This window comes from Myripristis murdjan, chromosome 11 (genome assembly GCF_902150065.1).
Source record: "Myripristis murdjan chromosome 11, fMyrMur1.1, whole genome shotgun sequence".
NCBI lineage: Eukaryota > Metazoa > Chordata > Actinopteri > Holocentriformes > Holocentridae > Myripristis > Myripristis murdjan.
In genome coordinates this window covers 24,703,957-24,723,427 of record NC_043990.1, presented here as the reverse complement: position 1 = coordinate 24,723,427, position 19,471 = coordinate 24,703,957, and the positions used below count along the sequence as shown (strand labels likewise).

The 19,471-nt window shown below is 43.5% G+C and overlaps 1 protein-coding gene across 2 annotated transcripts; it reads left to right on the top strand.

The window, feature by feature from the left end:
• Positions 1-535: 535 nt before the first annotated feature.
• fndc5b (fibronectin type III domain containing 5b) lies at positions 536-15,147 on the top strand. Of its 2 annotated transcripts, none has more exons than XM_030063997.1 (5): positions 536-611; positions 3,957-4,075; positions 7,074-7,272; positions 12,620-12,709; positions 15,008-15,147. In XM_030063997.1, the coding sequence occupies exons 1-5, from the start codon at positions 536-538 to the stop codon at positions 15,145-15,147; spliced, it is 624 nt and encodes a 207-aa protein (XP_029919857.1). The 2 variants fall into 2 exon arrangements, with proteins under 2 accessions (XP_029919857.1, XP_029919856.1); XM_030063996.1 differs by having other exon boundaries at positions 536-626.
• Positions 15,148-19,471: the final 4,324 nt, after the last annotated feature.

Here is a 19,471-nt window from a genome sequence, read left to right as displayed (position 1 = left end):
ACTCATGTAGAATGGCATTTCATGACTTTTTTTTTCATTATCTCATTGTCCTGTCGGTATTGCATTCCCTACTGGGAGGGGAGAGAGAGAGAGAGAGAGAGAGAGAGAGAGAGAGAGAGAGAGAGAGAGAGAGAGAGAGAGAGAGACCATTGTTTCGCGGCACGTTGCACGCTGCAGCACTTGCGCACTCCTTTTACGCACCGCTCCTCACCTCTCCACGTAGTAAGATCTCCATGCCGCTCCGTTACCGGCAGACGGGCTGAGCCTCTGAGCCTGCCGGTGGGAGCCGCCGAGACACCGAGACACCGACCACGGCACCGAAGCTCCCCTCCTTCCCCTCCTCTTCCTCCTACCCCGTCCCCCTCCTCTTCCTCCTCCTCCTCCTCCGCAACTGATGCAGCCTCCAACTTCAGTTTAATCCCCGGCACAACAAGTCTGTCTCCGGCACCGAGCGAGATGGTTCCTCCCTCCTGTTAGATGGGATATTCTGCATGGGCCGTGCAGGATGTGAAGCCTCGCTAGAGGGAGGAGGAGGATGGCTGAACCAGGCTTCTCTGCGGCGCTGCTGCTGCTCCTGCTGGGCTTCCTCTCGGTGTCCTCCGTTGCCGCCGGTGAGTTTACCACAGGTTGATGACCGAACACGAGTGAAGGCCTTTATCAGTGATTTACCAGCTGATCACCAGCAATTAAGCAATGCCTAGGTGCTGCTGTGGAGCCTGAACGGGATGTAACGAGAGCTGTCTGGTGTGATGCACACAGTGCCTCATAGTAGTGGATCCAACTGACATGATAGATTGTGTCATGGTTTTCTGTGTGTGTGTGTGTGTGTGTGTGTGTGTGTGTGTGTGTGTGTGTGTGTGTGTGTGAGTGAAGGTGCTGTACCAAACACTTGGAGCAGCCAGGCAGAGACAGTAACCTTTGCACTGCCAAAACGTGTCTGTCTTAACAAGTCATTGAGTCTAATACTGAGTAATCTTATCATGCTTTTTGATGACGATGACGATGATGATGATGATAACAATAATATTCTGCTAACAGGCTGACATGCTGTACGTCTGTTTGTTTCCAGTGTCAGTATCTTGAAACGAGGCAGATCATTCTAGTAGGATCAAGAAAACGGCATCTGATCTAAGAGGGTGTTCAAGACAAGTTGATTTGCACTGGAAAGAAATGGCATTATCTTACCTTGCAAAAAAATGATCCACTTTAACAAGTAATTTGGTCTCATATTCAGTGTTAAAATCTTGTTTTTTTTTTCTTTTGACAAGGTAATAAATCTGTCTGTGGGATGAGATAATCCCACTGAGAGAATCAACTTATTTCCAGAGCTGGCTTGAGCGGTCAATCAGCTGATCCGCCTCACTCCACCTCGTTTCAACACATGTATTCTTGCTCCTGAGACCAGTGAAACATGGTTGGAAACAAGTGGCATGACCTCATCCGAATGGCTTTTTTTTTTTTTTACTTGCTTAAGAAAAACAACATTTGAACACTGACTGTGAAACTACATCACATGGAGTCTGTTTTGCACTGCACCACAATGTATTTTCTCATTTCGTGTGAAGACAATAAGATTGTAAGACTCAGTAGTAGGTTAAATGACTTGTTATGGAGAAAACTTCACTTCACTCGCTCTACAGCTTCAGCACCCACCCTCATAGAATATAAAACCATATTAATGAGGACAAGTTATTGTAGGCTTGTACTCATTCAGAGCTCTTCAAATGGGGTAGTCATTCTCCAGTAATGACATATCATGCATGCTGGACATAGATATTCATCTATCTTTAATCATGCTGAATTGCCTGTAACCTGCAGCAGCTTCCATCTAAGGAGAGCGTTTATCTGAACGTCTCGGTCATATTACAGCATGATGCTGGGTGTTCTCGTGATAAGCGCAGAGACGAGAGACCTTTGAAAAGCACAAATCTTGGGGATCGGGCTATTTGTGGTTTATCTCACACAGATTGAATATTTGGTTTCCCCAGGCTGGAGATGGATGGAGGCTTAAGAGGGGAATTTTGTGATTCTGCAGCCAACTTCGGTTTTGGCAGCAAACGGCTTAAAAATGGATGGGAATCCCTCTCCAGTGTTGTGTGTGTGTGTGTGAGTGAGAGAGAGAGAGAGAGAGAGAGAGAGAGAGAGAGATTCATACTTGAGTCAGGAGGCTAGAGGCATTCAGAAAACATCTCGTCAACAGCAAAGCAAACAGGGACTTGTAGCAAGGCTTCACAGACATACATGGGCACACACACTAGACATGGACACACACACATTTCGCCCATCTACTCCGCACACACCGAGCCTCAAGGAGCCTCACGGAGAGTTTCCTCCCGACCAAAAATATAATAATTTGACTAACAGCGTGTAACTCTCCAGTTTTCTCTGCTGATTGAGTTAGCATTGAGCAGACGGCGAGGGAAGCGGGGACACAGAGTGAGAGTACATTCCCTCTCCAGTAATGCCATTATTTCATTGACTCGAGAAACAAGTCGGCGGGCCGGGCGTCAAGTATTTGCACAAGTGCGAGACAATTCGCCAATCTCATTTGCAAAATGTGGCAGGCTGCATTTACTGTTGGTAATCTGGGGGGTAAACAGTGAGAAAAGAGCCAGTGTAACATAATCGGATCTCACACACTCTCAGGCAAGGTGGGGAAAGTAACGCCTGCAAGAGGGAACGACACTCCACTGGCAGTCAAGATAAAACTGGCAAAAGTGTGTGTGTGTGTGTGTGTGTGTGTGTGTGTGTGTGTGTGTGTGTGTGTGTGTGTGGTCTTGGTGTGTTTCCAAGCCAACAGTTGCAAACCAAAATCCCGACGGGGAAGTATTAATGCCAGAATAATACTCAGATTAGTTTGTTTTATTTCCCAGCGCGCGCCTGATCAAAGCTATTGTTGAAACTTTGGGCGAGTTGGGAAAAACTTTTACAATAAAATGAATTAATTTTAGCATTATTCTGGCACTAATGTGTTTATAGCACGGGATGGAATAAATGCACAGTGGACCGCTATTTGTTTCTGTCATTACCTTTCTGTGCATGTGTGTGTGTGTGTGTGTGTGTGTGTGTGTGTTCCAGCATAATGTCAAGGTCTGACTCAATGGTTGCTTTTAGAAGTTGAGCCTGTGGGATACGCAACCTTGACTCTGATCATGGAAGACCTTGAGGTGTCTCACGAGGCCATCACTCACACATACATGCATGCATAAACACACACACACACACACACACACACACACACAATTGCAATGTAGATTTAAATTCTGTGCTTTCTATATGGACATCAATATTAGCCTGCAGCTTTGTATATTTGTATCACTATTGCTTCTATTAACAGTTAATAAGAAACACTGTAATTTCAATAATAAGTAAAAATCATAGTTACAGTAGCATACTGCGTTCTCCTGTTCAATCAACGCATTGCATTCTGGGATGCAGGTTTTTTGGACCTAAACCCTAAAATCAGTGGGATACGTGACGGAGGAAAAGCGCCATGACTCACACTTAATGAGATGTGCGTGGGAGAAAGAAAGTGGAAAAGAGAGGGCGACGAGGGGAATGTGTGCGTGTGTGTGTGTGTGCGTGTGTGTTTGAGCGAGGGACACCAAGAGAGGGAAAGATGAGAGAAGAGGAGAGAGAGGCGGAGAGCGCGGGGGAGGCTTATCAAGGGAAACACCGAGAGACCTGCGCGCGGTTAATTAGGCCCGGTGTTAATGAAGGGAGAAAGATTAATTTGTGGGAGGAGGAAGGTGGGGCGAGCAAGCAAGAGAAGACAGAGGCCAGAGAGAGAGAGAGAGAGCAGTGGAAAGTGGAAGATGTGTGTGCAGGTCTACGCAGCAACACCTATGTCATACAAGGTGTAAAGACAGCACATTCATGACCTGTCTGGACTAACGTCTTTTCTCTGGCCTCCGTATGTGTGTGTGTGTGTGTGTGTGTGTGTGCGCGCGCACCAGACACCCTGCTGTCAGCTCCACTCAATGTGACGATCAGAGAGCTCGAGGTCAACTCTGCCGTGGTCACGTGGGAGATCCTGGAGGGAGACCCTGTGATTGGATTCGCCATCACCCAACAGGTGATGGCATGTGTTTCATGTGTGTGTGTGTGTATGTAAAAGTGTATTTAAAGTGATAATGTGTGACACTGTCATAAAAATCTGTCCGTTATAGCGCTCTCCATCGTTACACTGCAAATGTGACGCAGTCGTCCTCCAGTTCGTGAAAGCTTTCACACGTCCTCCTCCAAACGCCAAGGCTGCAAGGAAGCTTCCCGTCACCTTGGAAACTAGTTAGGAAAATTCCTTATGTTACATGAATTTAGAGAGAGATAGTCCTACATACAGAGAGAGCGCTGCAAAAACTCAAAATCTTACCAAGATTATTTGTCTTATTTCAAGTCAAAAATGTCTTATTTCTAGTCAAAATATCTCATTACACTTAAAATAAGACATGATCACCTCAGAAGTAACTTGTTTTTAGACAGTTGTCTCTTGTTTCAAGTGAAAATTTGCTTGAAACAAGTGAAAATTTGCTTGTTTCATTGGCAAAATTTGTTTCTTGTTTCTAGCTAATTTTCACTTATTTCAAGTGAATTTTCACTTTTTCCCCTGGCAAATTTTGCCAATGAAACAAGCAAATTTTCACTTGTTTCAAGTGAATTTTCACTTGAAACAAGTGAAAATCGTCTAAAAACAATTTACTTCTGAGGTGATCACGTCTTATTTTAAGTGTAATGAGATATTCTGACTGGAAATAAGACATTTTTGACTTGAAATAAGACAAATAATCTTGGTAAGATTTTGACTTTTTGCAATGAGGTTTTTTACTTTCATTCCCAGTTTCAGGGGAAAGCCTAACAACTTAGTAGTTGTGTCATAAACTGATCCCAGTATCTCTCTCTGCAGCGTCCTCTGCATTGACTTCCATTCAAACAGGCTTTGTGTAAGGGAGTCCATAAGAAAGAGGCATGGCTTCAGGTGTTTGGTGTCTCAGACCAAAGTGGACAAACCCTCCCTTTAAGAACCGCACTGACTCAGCCGGCCTAACAAGGGAGTGTCATAAAGTGAATTCCATGCACTGTGGTTTCACAGATTTCCTGTCAGTCCTCTGGTAACACAGCAAAACACAGTGCATCGTTACACTGCGCTGCCCTACTTATCTAAAAGGCAGCTAGCTACTGTAATTGTAAGTCGAGGCACTATTGCTTCCCCGGGATGATTTCTGTGATTTTCCAGAAACAACTGACTGGTTGGAACTGAATTTAACCCTTTGAAACCCGGCTCAGTGGCAGATTTCATGTTTTTTTCCATGCTTGTGATGTGAAAGAGGCTGCTTTCAGACGCCTCTCAGTTTTCCTGTCACGTCATTTAAAATACCTAATAATTAAGTATCTAGTTTTCTGGACATTTTTCCTCAGATTTATGATAATTTTGTGATGAAGTTATCTCTCACTTTCTTTTCTTTTTCTTTTCTTTTTTCACAATTCTCATTTGGTCATTTTCTTTCCTTCCTTCTTTCTTTCATTCAGCTTATTTCCAGGTTCTTTTCTTGTAAGCTTTCACTGATTTCGTACAAATTTTTGACTTTTTGCCCATGTTTTTGGAGGAAATCAAGCCAGTTTGCTCAGGATTCAAATTGTTAAATGCTTGAGGACATTTTGCTCTTCTTCCACATCTTGGTTGATGTTGCCAGACTTTTTTGGATTTCCAATTCTCCCTATGGAACTACTGTATGCATGCTGTAAAACCGGCCAAAAGAAAGTACCTTTTTCCTATGTGGTCTACCACATTCCTACAACCTCGACATTTGCACTTCCTATTCAGTAATGCCGCCTAAGTTTGAAGTATCCTTGCATTTGAGACAGAGCCTTGAATGTCTGATAGCTTTTCACAAGGAAAACTCTGCGTGATTTTCTGGAGGCACAGTGCAGAAACACCAGAGCCGTGGCCGCTTAGAGACAAAGCTGTCAAATATACAAGTTTAGGTGAAATGTTTTCAAGTCTGGCTATTGGCACGGGAGATGCATGATTTGCTAAATGTTCCACAGCCAAGCAGTTTGGAGTAGAGATGCTGTCTCAGATCGTTTCTGGATGCGTGTTTATTTTTGTATATGTGACATTTTAAAAACAGGAAGGTCTTCTGCGCAGTAATTGTCCTGTAAATAAAAGTGCCCCAGAGGAGATTCGCTAGATCTAGCGGGAGCCAATTGACCTGAGCAAGCAGTCCTAGTTGGATAATGATGCACCCTGCTAGTGAAGAGTATTTGGTCTGAGCAGCACTCCCTTTTTTTTTTAAGCATAATTACACTGCAGAAAAACGCCAGCAGGCTTTATTTCAGCGTTTTTCCAACTGTTAACCAAGAGAGACGTGCGTGCATTTACACCGTATCAGCTCTGACCAGAAGGCAATTCGCTGAATTTTAAACAAGAGAGGTCGTCAGCAGGCAAATTAGACTTTTGCATCATCTTTTTAAAGTAAAATATGCAGCTGATAGGAGGGATGCTTTCAGTAAATTTGTGTTAAGTGGAAGGGCCTTTCATCTTACCTTGAGGCAGAGGCGTGTGGCTGAAACTGACCTGTGAGTGGGGTTCAACCAAAGTGGGCTTTTTAACACCAATATATTTGATCTGTGCTGCTGATACACTGAAGATTTGAATATGCCAAGACTTCCAAAAAAAATACAGTATTCTGTTTTTCCCGTAGATTTGTATTCTTGGCAGGGTGGAAAAGCCCTTGAAACAGCATTTAGACCAACATGGGACACTAAACTCCTCACTGAAACCACCACCTCTACTAATAAATACACAATCAAACAAACTGCATCACAGCCATTATATAAGGGACGGATGACGCTCGCTGGCTCATATCCAGTTTTTATTTTAAGGCCAAACTTGGCCCATATATCAGTCTAACTTTGCTTCTGACCTCTCTGTGGAGGGGGAGGAAGAAAGGAGAATTTCCCTCCAGGGATCAATAAAGTGTCCCATTCTAAAATCTGCAGTTCATGAGAGGGATGAATGTCATCCTACCTCAGAGAGCCTCCCAGCGCCTAATTCCTCCTCCTCTCTGCTGCAGAAGAAGGACGTACGCATGCTGAGGTTCATCCAGGAAGTCAACACCACCACGCGCTCCTGTGCATTGTGGGATCTGGACGAGGACACGGAGTACATAGTCCACGTGCAGAGCATCAGCATGGGGGGCAGCAGCCCTCCCAGCGAGCCGGTCCTCTTCAGAACGCCCAAAGAGTCGGAGAAGATGGCCTCCAAGAGCCCGGGTGAGTGAGGATACACACTAATTCATAGCTCTGCAAATACCTGTCTTTTTCAGTAAGTCTCAATGATGTGCATTCATACTGATCATAATGGTAAGTAAGATCAAATTATGTAAGTGATATGATAATTAGGGCTTTAAAGAGAAAATGACTTAAAGTGAAGCTTTTCTGAATAATATACTTAATTTTTGTTCACAAACCACACAGGTAGATTTCTAATTTAAAAAAAAAACATTGTGCAAACAGACACTTTATCATGCACTAACATGGGGAACACACACATGCACACACACATACCTGGAACATATAACTGAGATCAAACAAAAAACTGTTTGCCTCATACACACACATGCACAAATGCATAAATGGGCACACAGTAATCCACTAACACAGGAACACACACATTTGCGTATGCACACACACACACACACAGATTTTCATATAGCCTTTGACTGGAGACAAAAACACAGCAGAGTGCCAATGTCCTGGTTCCTCACAATGGGGGTCCATCAGGACCGAGGAAAAAGGCAATTTGGCACTTTTGTAAAACGGGGACATGGCCGTCTTTGTGAGAACAGCCCCCAGCCCCCCCCACCCTCACCCCCACACAAAATAAGTCCCTTTCTCAAATGCAGAGGCTGCTGTTATCTGGAGCGACTTGCAGCACTTCCAATTTTATCGTGTCCTCTGCGACCCAGTTTACAGTGCCAAGAGCTGCTGCTTCAGAGGACCAGAGCAAACGCTAAACGCTCATCAGCGGCAAGGTGATAAGAGAGGAAACAGTTAGGAGACATCGGGGGAGCGGTGTGTCCCCGTGAACCCGTCCATGGGTGGGAGCGCGGCTCAGTCCCTGTGAGGAGCACAAGAGTTAAAGCATTATGTACACTGCAAAAAATGACCATCTCAATAAAGGCATTTAGTCTCTTGTTCAGTGACATTTCCAGTAATCTTAATTATATTCTGTCCTGCTTTTCTCTTCTGCCAATTTAACACAATAGTTATTCAGCCTACAGCCAGTTCATGAAAGCTTTTCCATTTGCTTTTAAAAAGAGCTTGGCAAAAACCCTCTGGAGCACAAGAAGCAGCTCCGTCGCCAGGAAAAAAAAAAAAAAAATGTTGGCATTTTACATTTCAGCAAAACGAGGACTCGCTGAAATGTCACATTTTCACGTTTTGTGACGTAGTAGGCATGCTTGTGTTTGTCTTTGTTTTTACCCGATTCGCATTTGCCAGCTTATGTTAGCAAACATTAGCTAACATTCCGTCACATTAAACTTGACTTTTCCTAACCTTAACCAAGTCGTGGTCGCTAATAAAGCAAACAAAGCGAATGAAAGTGGCTAAAAGGTGGATGATAGCTGGCACGAACATTAAAAGACACATGATGTATGTATTTAGGCTCAGAAACATCGGCATTTCAACATATTTGTTGAGATGTAGAATGGCAGTATTTGAGTCTGGTGATTGGCCTGCAAGGAGTGATGCATTTTATGTTTCTGGTGCAGGTCTGGACACACAGTTTGACTGCCAGGTGCTCTCGGGGAAGAGCAGTGCAGAAACGCCAGTGCTCAGCATCAAAAATTGCAATTTAAAATGTTATTTTGCTTGAAATAAGTTACAAATTCTGTAATATCCCCTTTGTGTCCAATATAGCTGTACCTGCTTCAGAGGTTTTCTACAAGGGACTGCCACTTTGCTGAAACAAAACAGAATAACAAAAAAACTCAACTAGTAGCAACAAAATGAGCATGAAAAAGTTTATGGAAAAAATTATTGGGAATCTAGTGAATAATATCCCCTTAGTGCTCGATATCTTTCAGTTGTGTTCAGTAAAAAAGCTTATCGGTGGTTATTTTTTGCAGTGCAGGCGATCATGTGAACAAAGGCGTTTAGCGGGACAATTTGTCTTGATGTGGAGGAGGCAGACTCTTGTTTTTGTTTGCTCTGACTTTGATGGAATTTCCTTTGTGAGCGCGTGTGTGTGCATGTGTGTGTCTGCGTGTGTGTGTGTGTGTGTGTGTTTGCGGTAGCATTCATTAGCCGTCCTGATTAAATCTCCCAGCCATTACTGCTCTCCTCCCCTTCTAAACGGGTATTAATCAGTCTGACACCATTTAGTATCTGCAGGGGCAATGCGATACAACACACACAACCTGGACGTGTTTCCTCCAGTGTGTCTGTCTGGGTATCTGCCTGTCGGTTGTAGTTCCATCTAAGCAGCTGGTACTCTGTCAGTGAAAGCTCATAATGAAGCATTTCCACACACTGTGGTAAATGTAATGACAAAAAGGTAGGAAAAACTCCACGCGGAGGCATATTAAAGCACCTTTAATGTGGTAAAATCCTGTCTACGTCAGGAAATAAGCTTTTAGTGGATAGCACACCTGGATCATGTGTACTTTGTGTGCTTCAGCAAGCTTGCACATCTTCAGCAATTACAAGCTTACAAAAGTGACACTGGCTGTTTTGCTTTTTGCTTTTTGACAAAGGTACAGCATCATTAATGTAAGCCCCCAAGCAGGATTTATCCTAATAATACTTTGATAAACAACAAAAAGAACTTTAAGATTTGGTTCGCCTACAGTCTTCTTCCAGCCAAAATGAACAATGGAAGCCAGGTGAGGTGAAATACTGCTGAAAGCTGAGATTAAGGAGCCAGTGAAGAGCCACTTGGTGGATTAGTTAAATTATGAGTGGAAAGGTGGCTCCAAAAGATTTACTTAAAGGAATACTCCCAACGTTTTGGGCAAATTACCTTGTTTGTGATTTACAAAGACTGTGACAAGATGTTTGATACCATTTTCACCTCTGTACGCCCAGTGGTTTGGTCCCTATTGGTGGCATTTTGTGTCAGCTTGATTGAGTCATTAGCACTGAGTCTGCTGCAGCCTTATGACTTGGAGAACACTGTAGCTGTTGGTGTATTGATTACCAGAGAATGAATACAATCAATGTTGCATCTGTAGCCTCAGATAAGCTCCTCCTTAAGTGATCAAATTGAGTTTTTAATGTCAGTGAACTGCCGTCTTTCCACCACACATCCTTTCTATGTGGCACCACACAAGTTGCAGGGCTCAGTTAAAACCAAGGCAATTACAGAGTGGGTGGTGTCATATTGATCAAACAAGTCATCCCCTTTTATGGGTTGAACCGACAGGAAAATGATGCTGAGGACATCTGCAAATATAAGTTTTATTACACCTCATTCTAAGGTTATGAAGATTGCAAGATGTCACTAATTTCATGGCACGAAATGTCCCAACACATTAATTTGGACACCACCAAGTGGAATGTGAAGACGTTACGTTCCGTGACAAATAGACGTTGCTATCTAGCATTTCAGTGGTCAAAGCAAAGATCCGCCATGACGCAACTATGAATGCTGCCATAAACAACTATAGCAAAGTAAGCGTTGCTTTTTGACGCAGAACCATAAATCAGTCTTAAGGTTTACTTCTCCACAGCTCTTGCTGCCCTTTGTCTGCAGTGAGAGTTATTGGCTCATGAGTCCAGGCTCACAATGCAGCCGCAGCGATCCATGCAGCCCACAGAGCACCGGATGCCTCCGGAGGCTGGCTGAATGCCCTGGAGCTAAACTGATGCCAGATGCCACAGCTATGGCAGTGGCCAAAAGGGCATCCTAAAAGCCACCCGGGTGACTTCATATAGCACTTGAATGTCCTGGAGCACTCATACAGCGCTCCAGGATGTTCAAGACTCACTCTTCAAACTCTGGACAGCCAAACCAGTCAAACCATCCCTCATCCGTTTCATCAGTCTACAAATGAATCTTCTCAACAGTTCCTTACCTTAGGAATGTGCACAACCCAATTACCAACACATATTCCCGACCATCTGCCAAGCCTGAGGCCTCATCTGCAGCTCAGAGGGATTACCATGGCAACAGGAAAACAAGCAACAAGAAGTTGGATGAGTGTCCATTGTCCATGGTCCTGCCTGGCGAAGAGGAAGCAAACTGCAGAAAAGTGCAGAGGATGGATGGTGACTAGAGGCACAATGGAGACGAGAGCAGAGGCTCAGGGACCCAACAGCCTGAGAGGTGTCTCCCCTGATCTTTGGAACGCTGCACATAAAACTTACCCATGATCACACATTAAAATCAAAGAATTATCTTTATTAAAATGGTTCAGTGTTCTGTTGATGTTTTTGTTAAGCTGCAGCCCCTGCTGTTGTTGTTTCATTGTGAAAATCAATGTTGCAGAGTTTTACTGAACGTCAGTCTCAAAAGGTTTCCATCAAGTTTCCATCCATGTGCAGTAACTAAATCATGAGCTTCTGCAAGGTTTTTACAACAGCATGAGCAAGAAATAAAAGGATATTGTTGTGACAGATTTATGGGGTTTTGCTTTACTAACTGAAAGGACCATAACAATGGTTTTGAGTGTTTGGCTCCTGTACAACAAATAAAACCCAAGCCAAAACATATAATTAAAAACCTTCAATTTTGGATATGAATTTTTGGTTGTTTCCCGGGGACTATTTTCTGGTGGAGGGACCGTTTCACTCCGAGCAATTTCAAGTCATGAAAACACAGCAGTGTTCTTGCTTTTAGGAAAATTGGTGTGGACTACTTTATTACAATGATGGACTACTGTTGTGAAGAAAGTTTGAAGTCTCTGAAAATTAATTTTCATATCCCCTGTTATGAATGGAAACCAATAGCTGGATAACAGATAGGAAAAATTAAATTGGAGTTCTAAAATGTGACTGCTTGCTGCGGGAAAAGATTAGCCGAAACACATGCATTTTGTAGATATTATGCTAAACATGCAAAATCAATGGTCCTTTAAGATGCAAGTAAATTCAAATGAATGTCAGCGATGTGTTGAGCATGCCCAGCTGCACGGCCCTGAAGATATTCCCACAGCACTACTGAGGCTCTCTCTAAAAAGGCAGGGGAACCCTTCAGGAGGGAAGCGTTTGGACCAGGCTAAATGGGGGTTGCACCACGTCTGGCACTGGCAACAGAGAGCAAGACGTTTTGGTCCAGAGTGTCTTTAAACCTTTTGACCAGCATTGATCGGCATTATGCTGCTGCTGCCAGAGTGCTGTCAGCAAGGGAAATGCAGTGAGTGGTTGGGATCCAGCTCTCTTTTCCTCTCGGCCTCTGTAGCTCCACCACTAACCCAGCTTTAATTACACTGGCCAGAGCAGGGCATTTACACTAGACAGCCTCTCTGCTCCACTGTTGGATTCTTTTAGCTTTCCCTGTAGGGTTTCAGATTGATGACAATTTCACATTCAGTAGTGACACAGTGAATTGTGCTGTCCTCAGTGGCACTTGATTGATTGCATGTGTGTGTGTGTGTCTCTCTCTCTCTCATTCTAGATGAGGTGACGATGGAGGAGTTTGGTCAGGCTGCCCAGTTGAGGGCTGGAGAACTCATCATCATCGTGGTGGTGCTCATCATGTGGGCAGGTAATAGTCCTCTTCACCAACACACCCTTATCACAGCGGATCTTAAAGGAATGCACCAACTTTGGGGTAAATAGGCTCTTTGACTGATGTAATCTTGTGTTACAAAGAGATTGGTGGTTATTTCATCTATGTGCAATGAGTTACAGTGGGGTTTTGCTGAGACATGATAAAATGTTGTATGCAATCTGTTACTACATAGTGGGCAAACAAAAGGTGAAAGTACACTTTGCACCAACATAAATCCTGGGTGAAAAGAAAAAAATGCATCATATCCAGGTTTCTTCACCTAAGAAACTAAATCAAACAGCTGGCTGGCAGCTCAGATATCAACATGCTTGTCGAAAATGGAGTGTCAAGATGCTGGTAGATGGGGAACAGGCAAGGCAAGTTGTTTACTGTCAATTTTGAAGAACCGAATACTACGAAAGGAAGTGACATTTCGCAGAAATCTGTGTTAAGTGAAGCAAAGAAAAGATTTCAGTGAGTGCGGTGAGAATGCATTTTAATGTCAGGTGTAACTGTAATCCAGCTGAAGCTACACTGTCTGTGGTCTGAGGTGGAACGCTACATTGAATTCACCCAAAAAGCATTTGTATTCGTTTAACATATAAACGTGGCACATTCAAAAATGCTTCCCATAGTTAATGTTTCATAATCTCAACAAGAATAGCCTCTCAGCTCGAGTGTGTAAATATAATCCAATCGTCTGACATGAGCATAATCCTGACAGCATGTCAGTATAGCCATCACATTCAGATACAGGCAGGTACAACCTGATTGCAACTGCATCGCATTGGGAAAACAATACAGTGGCACCTTGGCTGTGTTCACATGCACAGAAACTTGGAATCATTAGCGGTGTGTGTGCAGAAATATCACAGTTACCCGTGTGCATCTCAGTGCTGCTTTACAAACAGAGTTATAAATATTCTTTCCTAACCCACTTTACCCACTGTAATGAGATACAAATACAGCCCAAATACTGTATATAGCATATAGACGCCACATTCTGCCTCGCCAATTACCCATGAGAGGGTGAGGAGGGGCGGGAGGCTGCAAGATGGAGCAGGAGATAGAGAGGGAGAGGGAGAGAGAGAGTGAGAGAGAGAGTGAGAGAGAGCAGTCGAGAAGAGGTTGAAAAATCAAGTGATGAAGTCAAGATAAGAGGAAGAAGGAGGGCAGGATGGGGAAAAACACAGAGGGAATGAGGTGAAATGTGTTTTCTCGGCTTTAATTGGGCCTGCGGGGCATGCTGGGGGATATCACAGTGAGACATCCCATCATGCCCTTTGGTATTGCAGTGATCAGATGAGCAGGGGCTGACATAAGCAGAACGCCAAGACTGAAGCCCGGCTGGGCCAGATTCTTCCTCCCTCCGCCCTCCACATTCTGCCCCACCGTCATGAATTATTCTCTTTTTTTCCATTTCTACACTCTCGTTCTCCGTCTATCGCTCTCCCCATCTATTTCTTCTATTTCTTCTCTCTGCCTCGTTTTTTTTTTTTAATCTCTTTGACTACAGGCAGGCTTCACACGGCTATCGTTACCATCGATTTCACATCTCCATCTTGGCGGATTCACCCTATTCATGTCTCTGGATCTCTCACTTCAGTTCAGTGCACTTCAGTCTGCCTTACTGACAGAAATACCAGATGAACAGTATTGCAGAAGTATCTAAGCACAATTTAATGAGGACAGTATAATTGAACATAATGATAAATAACAGCTCCATATAGAAATGAAAGATCTAGGCTGTACGGGGAGAGAGAGTTTCTCAAAAAAGTGAACCATGCTGAAGTAAGCATAAAAAGTTTCTTGCAGGTTGGATTTAGAACAAATCAGAAAAAATAAAACAACAGAATAGCATTTTTCTACACACATACATTTTCCTTTTCAGCTAAATTCAGTTCAGTTTAATGCAATTCAAGATGTTTGCACTGCCTTGACTGTAAAGTTTACGAAACAAAAATGGTGTTAAAATTATATAATAATAAGGTCAATATAAGATATAACAAAAATACAGTAAACAAATAAAAACTAATTAATGCAGGTTGTTTATCAAAATACATTCAACCATAAATGCCTGAATTTTGATTAGATAGTAAAAATGTGTTAAACAAGAGAATAGAATAATGTAACATGATATAACAAAATGCATCCCCTACTGATGTGTCCTTGAATGAGTTGCTCATTTCCTACCCAACAGAAAATTCTTTTTTTTTCCAACAGAAGAAAGGATCATGTTATCGTTATTATAGCAATATAATTAGCTTGTCCTTCTCTCTGTCTCCGTCCCAGGGGTGATCGCCCTGTTCTGTCGCCAGTACGACATTATCAAAGACAACGAGCCCAACAACAACAAGGACAAAGCCAAGAACTCCTCAGAGTGCAGTACTCCAGAGCACCCACAGGGGGGGCTACTGCGCAGCAACGTCTAAGACCAGCCCTGCATCGCCTTTCTGCAATAACCAACTCTTTGAAGCTCAGGACACGTGAGGAACAACACCCTATGTATTTTCTCTGTAGTTAACAAACCCTGCAAGAGCTCCTGCCTTTTATCTTACCGCATTTAAATACACACTCCCTCTGTTCTTATTCTATTCTTACACTGTTTATTTTGTTCGCTAATGTCCTTTTACATTTTGCTGCTGAAACAATCCAGCATCCCACAGGGATCATTAAAGTCTCATTTTATCCTCAGAAGTTTAGCACTTCAAAAATGTAGAGAAGTTGATTTTCTCATTGATGCCCATGTTTTTTTGTTTTTTTTTGACAGCCTACAATCCTATTTTAGTGTTTGAATTAATCTTATGAGAATAGGATGTTTTCCACAATTGGGGAGCACTGTTATTTGTTCAGTGCAGCAGAAACAAATGGCAAATTAGAGCTAGATCGAAGTTTCCCAAAGGGCACAAATGCTGCATACAAGCTCCATTAGGATGTGTGAGTCTTGGTAATATGAGCAAACATTATCCACCTACATCACCTATTACGCTCTGTCAGATTCACCCCTGAAGAGCTCTGAAGTCTAGTGCTCTAACTCGCTCCTCAGAGTCTCATCAAGTAGCGCACACTTTTTTTTCTTTCAGACCCTGAGACCAACAGAAAGCCATTCCCAGAAACCATTGTACTGAAGAGCGGATTAACCATTGCAGAAACTCTGTTCCACACAATGAAGAACTGTTTCAAACCAATGGACTGAAATCTGAACCTTGCAGAATCCAAGGCTGCAAACAGGCGAATAGGAAATGGTGGAGGGCAAAACTCCTTTCACTTTTATTCTGAGTATGGCTGGACATTTTGAGAGAAACTGTGGCCTTCGAGGGCCGCTTTGGACCTTTTCTGTGCGGAGAGCCAAACTACACAAGGAGAAGAGGATCCTCCAGCATCAGACCTAAAATGGCCGTTGGTCAGAGTATCAGAGGCAGAGATTTTCCTTCTCAGCGAGAACTGCTCGCCTCACAGGCTGTGGTTACCCCTCATTAGTGGCATCGAATCCCAGGAATGAGCTCGTCAAAAGCAAATGCCTTTTGATTGTTTTTTTCTATTTCATGAAAGGTTTGTGTCACTGGTCATTGAAGGAGGAAATGTAGATTGGCTTACACCAAAAGTGTGTCCTCTAGGTCCAGGTATTAGTCAGCACACAGTGAAACAAGCTCAGCTCCGTCTTAAACCAAGGACTCTCTCTTTCTTTCTGTTTATCTCTCTTGTTTCTTTCTTTCTCTTTTCATCACTCCATTCTTTTGGATGGCAACTCATACTCTTTCTGTCGTTGTTTCTCTAATAAGCACATTGCTGTTTGGTGCTGTTGTGATTGTGTGAGTCCTCACAATCCCAATTTTAACCATGGTATCCATTTACTAGTGGCCCAGAGATATTGCACACTGTCTTGAGGAGTCGTGTCTCCACGCTTTCTCGCTCTTCCCCTCTCTCTCTGTCTCTCCACTCTCTCAATTTCTGTCATCGGTTAAATGATGCCTTTTTCCCCTCTTCTCTCTGAGCTGGAACCTTAATGCCCTTGTCACTTACGGGGATAAAGTCTGACACAATTTTTACGACATACCGTATTTTCCTGGTATGACGCTGTCTGAGTACAGCCGCGTTCCAGACAGGGGTCGAGGATGGGCCAGGCATTCCCTCGCCAAAGGGGCGCCTCACCCCATCATCAAACTTTTAAAGCGATTATCTTGTTTAAAAATCCAAAATCTAAAAGTTTAACCAAGGTAAGCTCATTCTGGCATCAAACTTTTGAAACGGTGACGCGGCTGGAACATCATAGTTGTAATGGGGAAGTTGACACTGAGGCTTGTTGTTCACACTTCCATATTCAGCACCATCTGCTATCTGGGGTCTGCAGTAGGATGTGCGGAGAATAGGGATGGAGACATGCAGGGCACCATTCCCAAGCAAATGTATACACTGGGCACGGTTTGGCACGGTTTCCATCTTGCTTTGGCTGAATACCAGCAGGGATGCTTTGGAAGCCCACTTGGCTGACTGGCCGAACGCTGTTTTGAAATCTGGACCAACTTCCGAACTAGCATGAACATGCATCTTGAGTGATGTGGCATGCAGCAAAAATCCACAATGTCTAGGTGTAAATGCACCCGAGATGTATCGCACATCACCCAAGCCACAGCTGCAAGTGGTCCAAGAGACTTTTTTCCCACTTTAGCAACCAAAGTGTAAGTGCAATGCAAATGCAACTCCAATCCCATCTCACAGATACACTAGAAACTGAACTAAGACTTTAGCAAATTAGCATGCGAATCCAACCAGGAAATGCAAACAAGTCAAACAGGCAGCAGGCAGCTCAGAGAGTATCATACTTGTCAAAAATGGATTTACAGGATATTGGTGGATGGGGAACGGGCAATGAGATGCACGCTGTCAGTTTTGAAAAAGATGCAAAAATTATGCAGGGAGGTGACATGCACGGCAATCAAAAAAGACAAAAGACAAATCCTACTTTAATGCAGCACGTATACCAGAGACACATTTTAATGTCATGCAAATGTAATCCAGTGGAAGCTCATTTAGACACAGTCTGGATGTGACACACCTGTTAAGATGCCGGGGAGTGAAGTGGACCTCAGTCGGTGGTGCTTTTAGAGCAGAGTCTCTCCTCCGCTGGAGAGCTTTCACCCGCCTGAAGATAAAGGTGCATTATCTTCTGCGGGGCTGCCGGGTCAATTATTATTTGTTATCCACGTAATTGCAAATAGATTGGATCCCCACCGCTACAGTAAGTCAACTCTTGGGCTGTCGTCTACAGTTGACTTCAGCACAAAGAAGAGAGAAAAGTGGAGCTGTGGTCCTATCAGAGATAACAGGTGAATGTCTGATTGCTTCACATGCATCCAAGATTTAAATACCGTGTCAGGAGGCACAGCCATTACTTCCCCATCTCAATCATCTATTCTGCTAATGCACCCACCCCACACCATTCATTTTTCATTTTTCACTATCTTCTCTTTTATGACCCTTTCTCTTTCCTCCACCTTCACCCACCCTTATCCCCCCATTCACCCTCATTTATGTCATTGCTTTGCTTTCTCCTCTCCTTCTGTCGTGATGCTCGCTCTCTCGTATATCACTCCTCCCTTTATCCTTTTCTCCCCTTCAGCAATCTCCCTCCGTGATTTGGCAGCTTCCCTCTTGCTTCTCTCCCATAAAATCCACTCTTATCCTCCCTTCAGCCCTTCTATTCCTTCTCCCTGTCAGCTATCCCTCTGTCATCCAGCCTCGGCCTAACGCCTGCCCCTCGCCCTTCAAGCCGTTTATCACCTCTGTGTCTCAGACCGGCCAGGGTGGACACTTTGCCTAGTAAACAAGTGAGGGCAGCTAGAGCGGAGGGAAGAGGGGATTGGGGGAATCAGTGAACGAGGGGGGGGAAACAGGAAGGATGAGATGAGAGGATAAGAGGATTAAATTAACAAAACATTCGTCACAAGAAACAACCTAAGTCCAAAGTGCTTTACGAGATAAATAAATACATGGCAGTAATAAAAATGCTAACAGTACACAAAGAGGACAAACGAATAAGATGCTCAGAATAGGAAACAGGAATGGGAAACTTAAAAAAAAATGTTTTTAAGTGTTTCGTGGGAAAACGTACAGATGAAGAAAGATGAAGAAAGATTAAAATCAATAAAAGTATTGGCCAAATATATCCACACACCAGTATAGCATTCCAACCTGGCTATAGAACCCTCGCTGCTGCTTGAGAGGACAGAGATTAAAAACTGGCTTTGTAGGATAAAAAAAGAAAAAGTAAAGCCTTGTGCTGGTCTGTTAGCTCAAGCTGATACACAGACACACCATATGACATTGAGAAAACCAAAGTGAGTGTGTTACGGTACACACACACACACACACACACAAACAGAAGGAGTAAGAGAGCAAACTTGTGATTTTTGAAGCATATAATACTTGAGGCTATGTCAGAAGTGGAGCGGCTCGGCCAACCTCTAGAAATGGGAGCATTAAAGAACAAGCCATGTTCGACAAAGTGCACACCGGGGATTTGAATGTCAAGCTTTCCGAGGGGGAATGCAGTTTTTTTTTTTTTTTTTTTTTTCACCAATTGAGGGAGCTTGTTGGAGGCTGAAGTGGTGGCGGTTGTTGCTCGCTCGGTGCAGATGGACCAGGTGGATTTTGAAAGAGGGACGAGAGCAGTGAAAGACTCCCAGTCAGCAAAACCTGAAATATTTTTAAACCTGCCCCGTCTCCTGTCTGCTGTCATGCCTTTTATCTCCCATC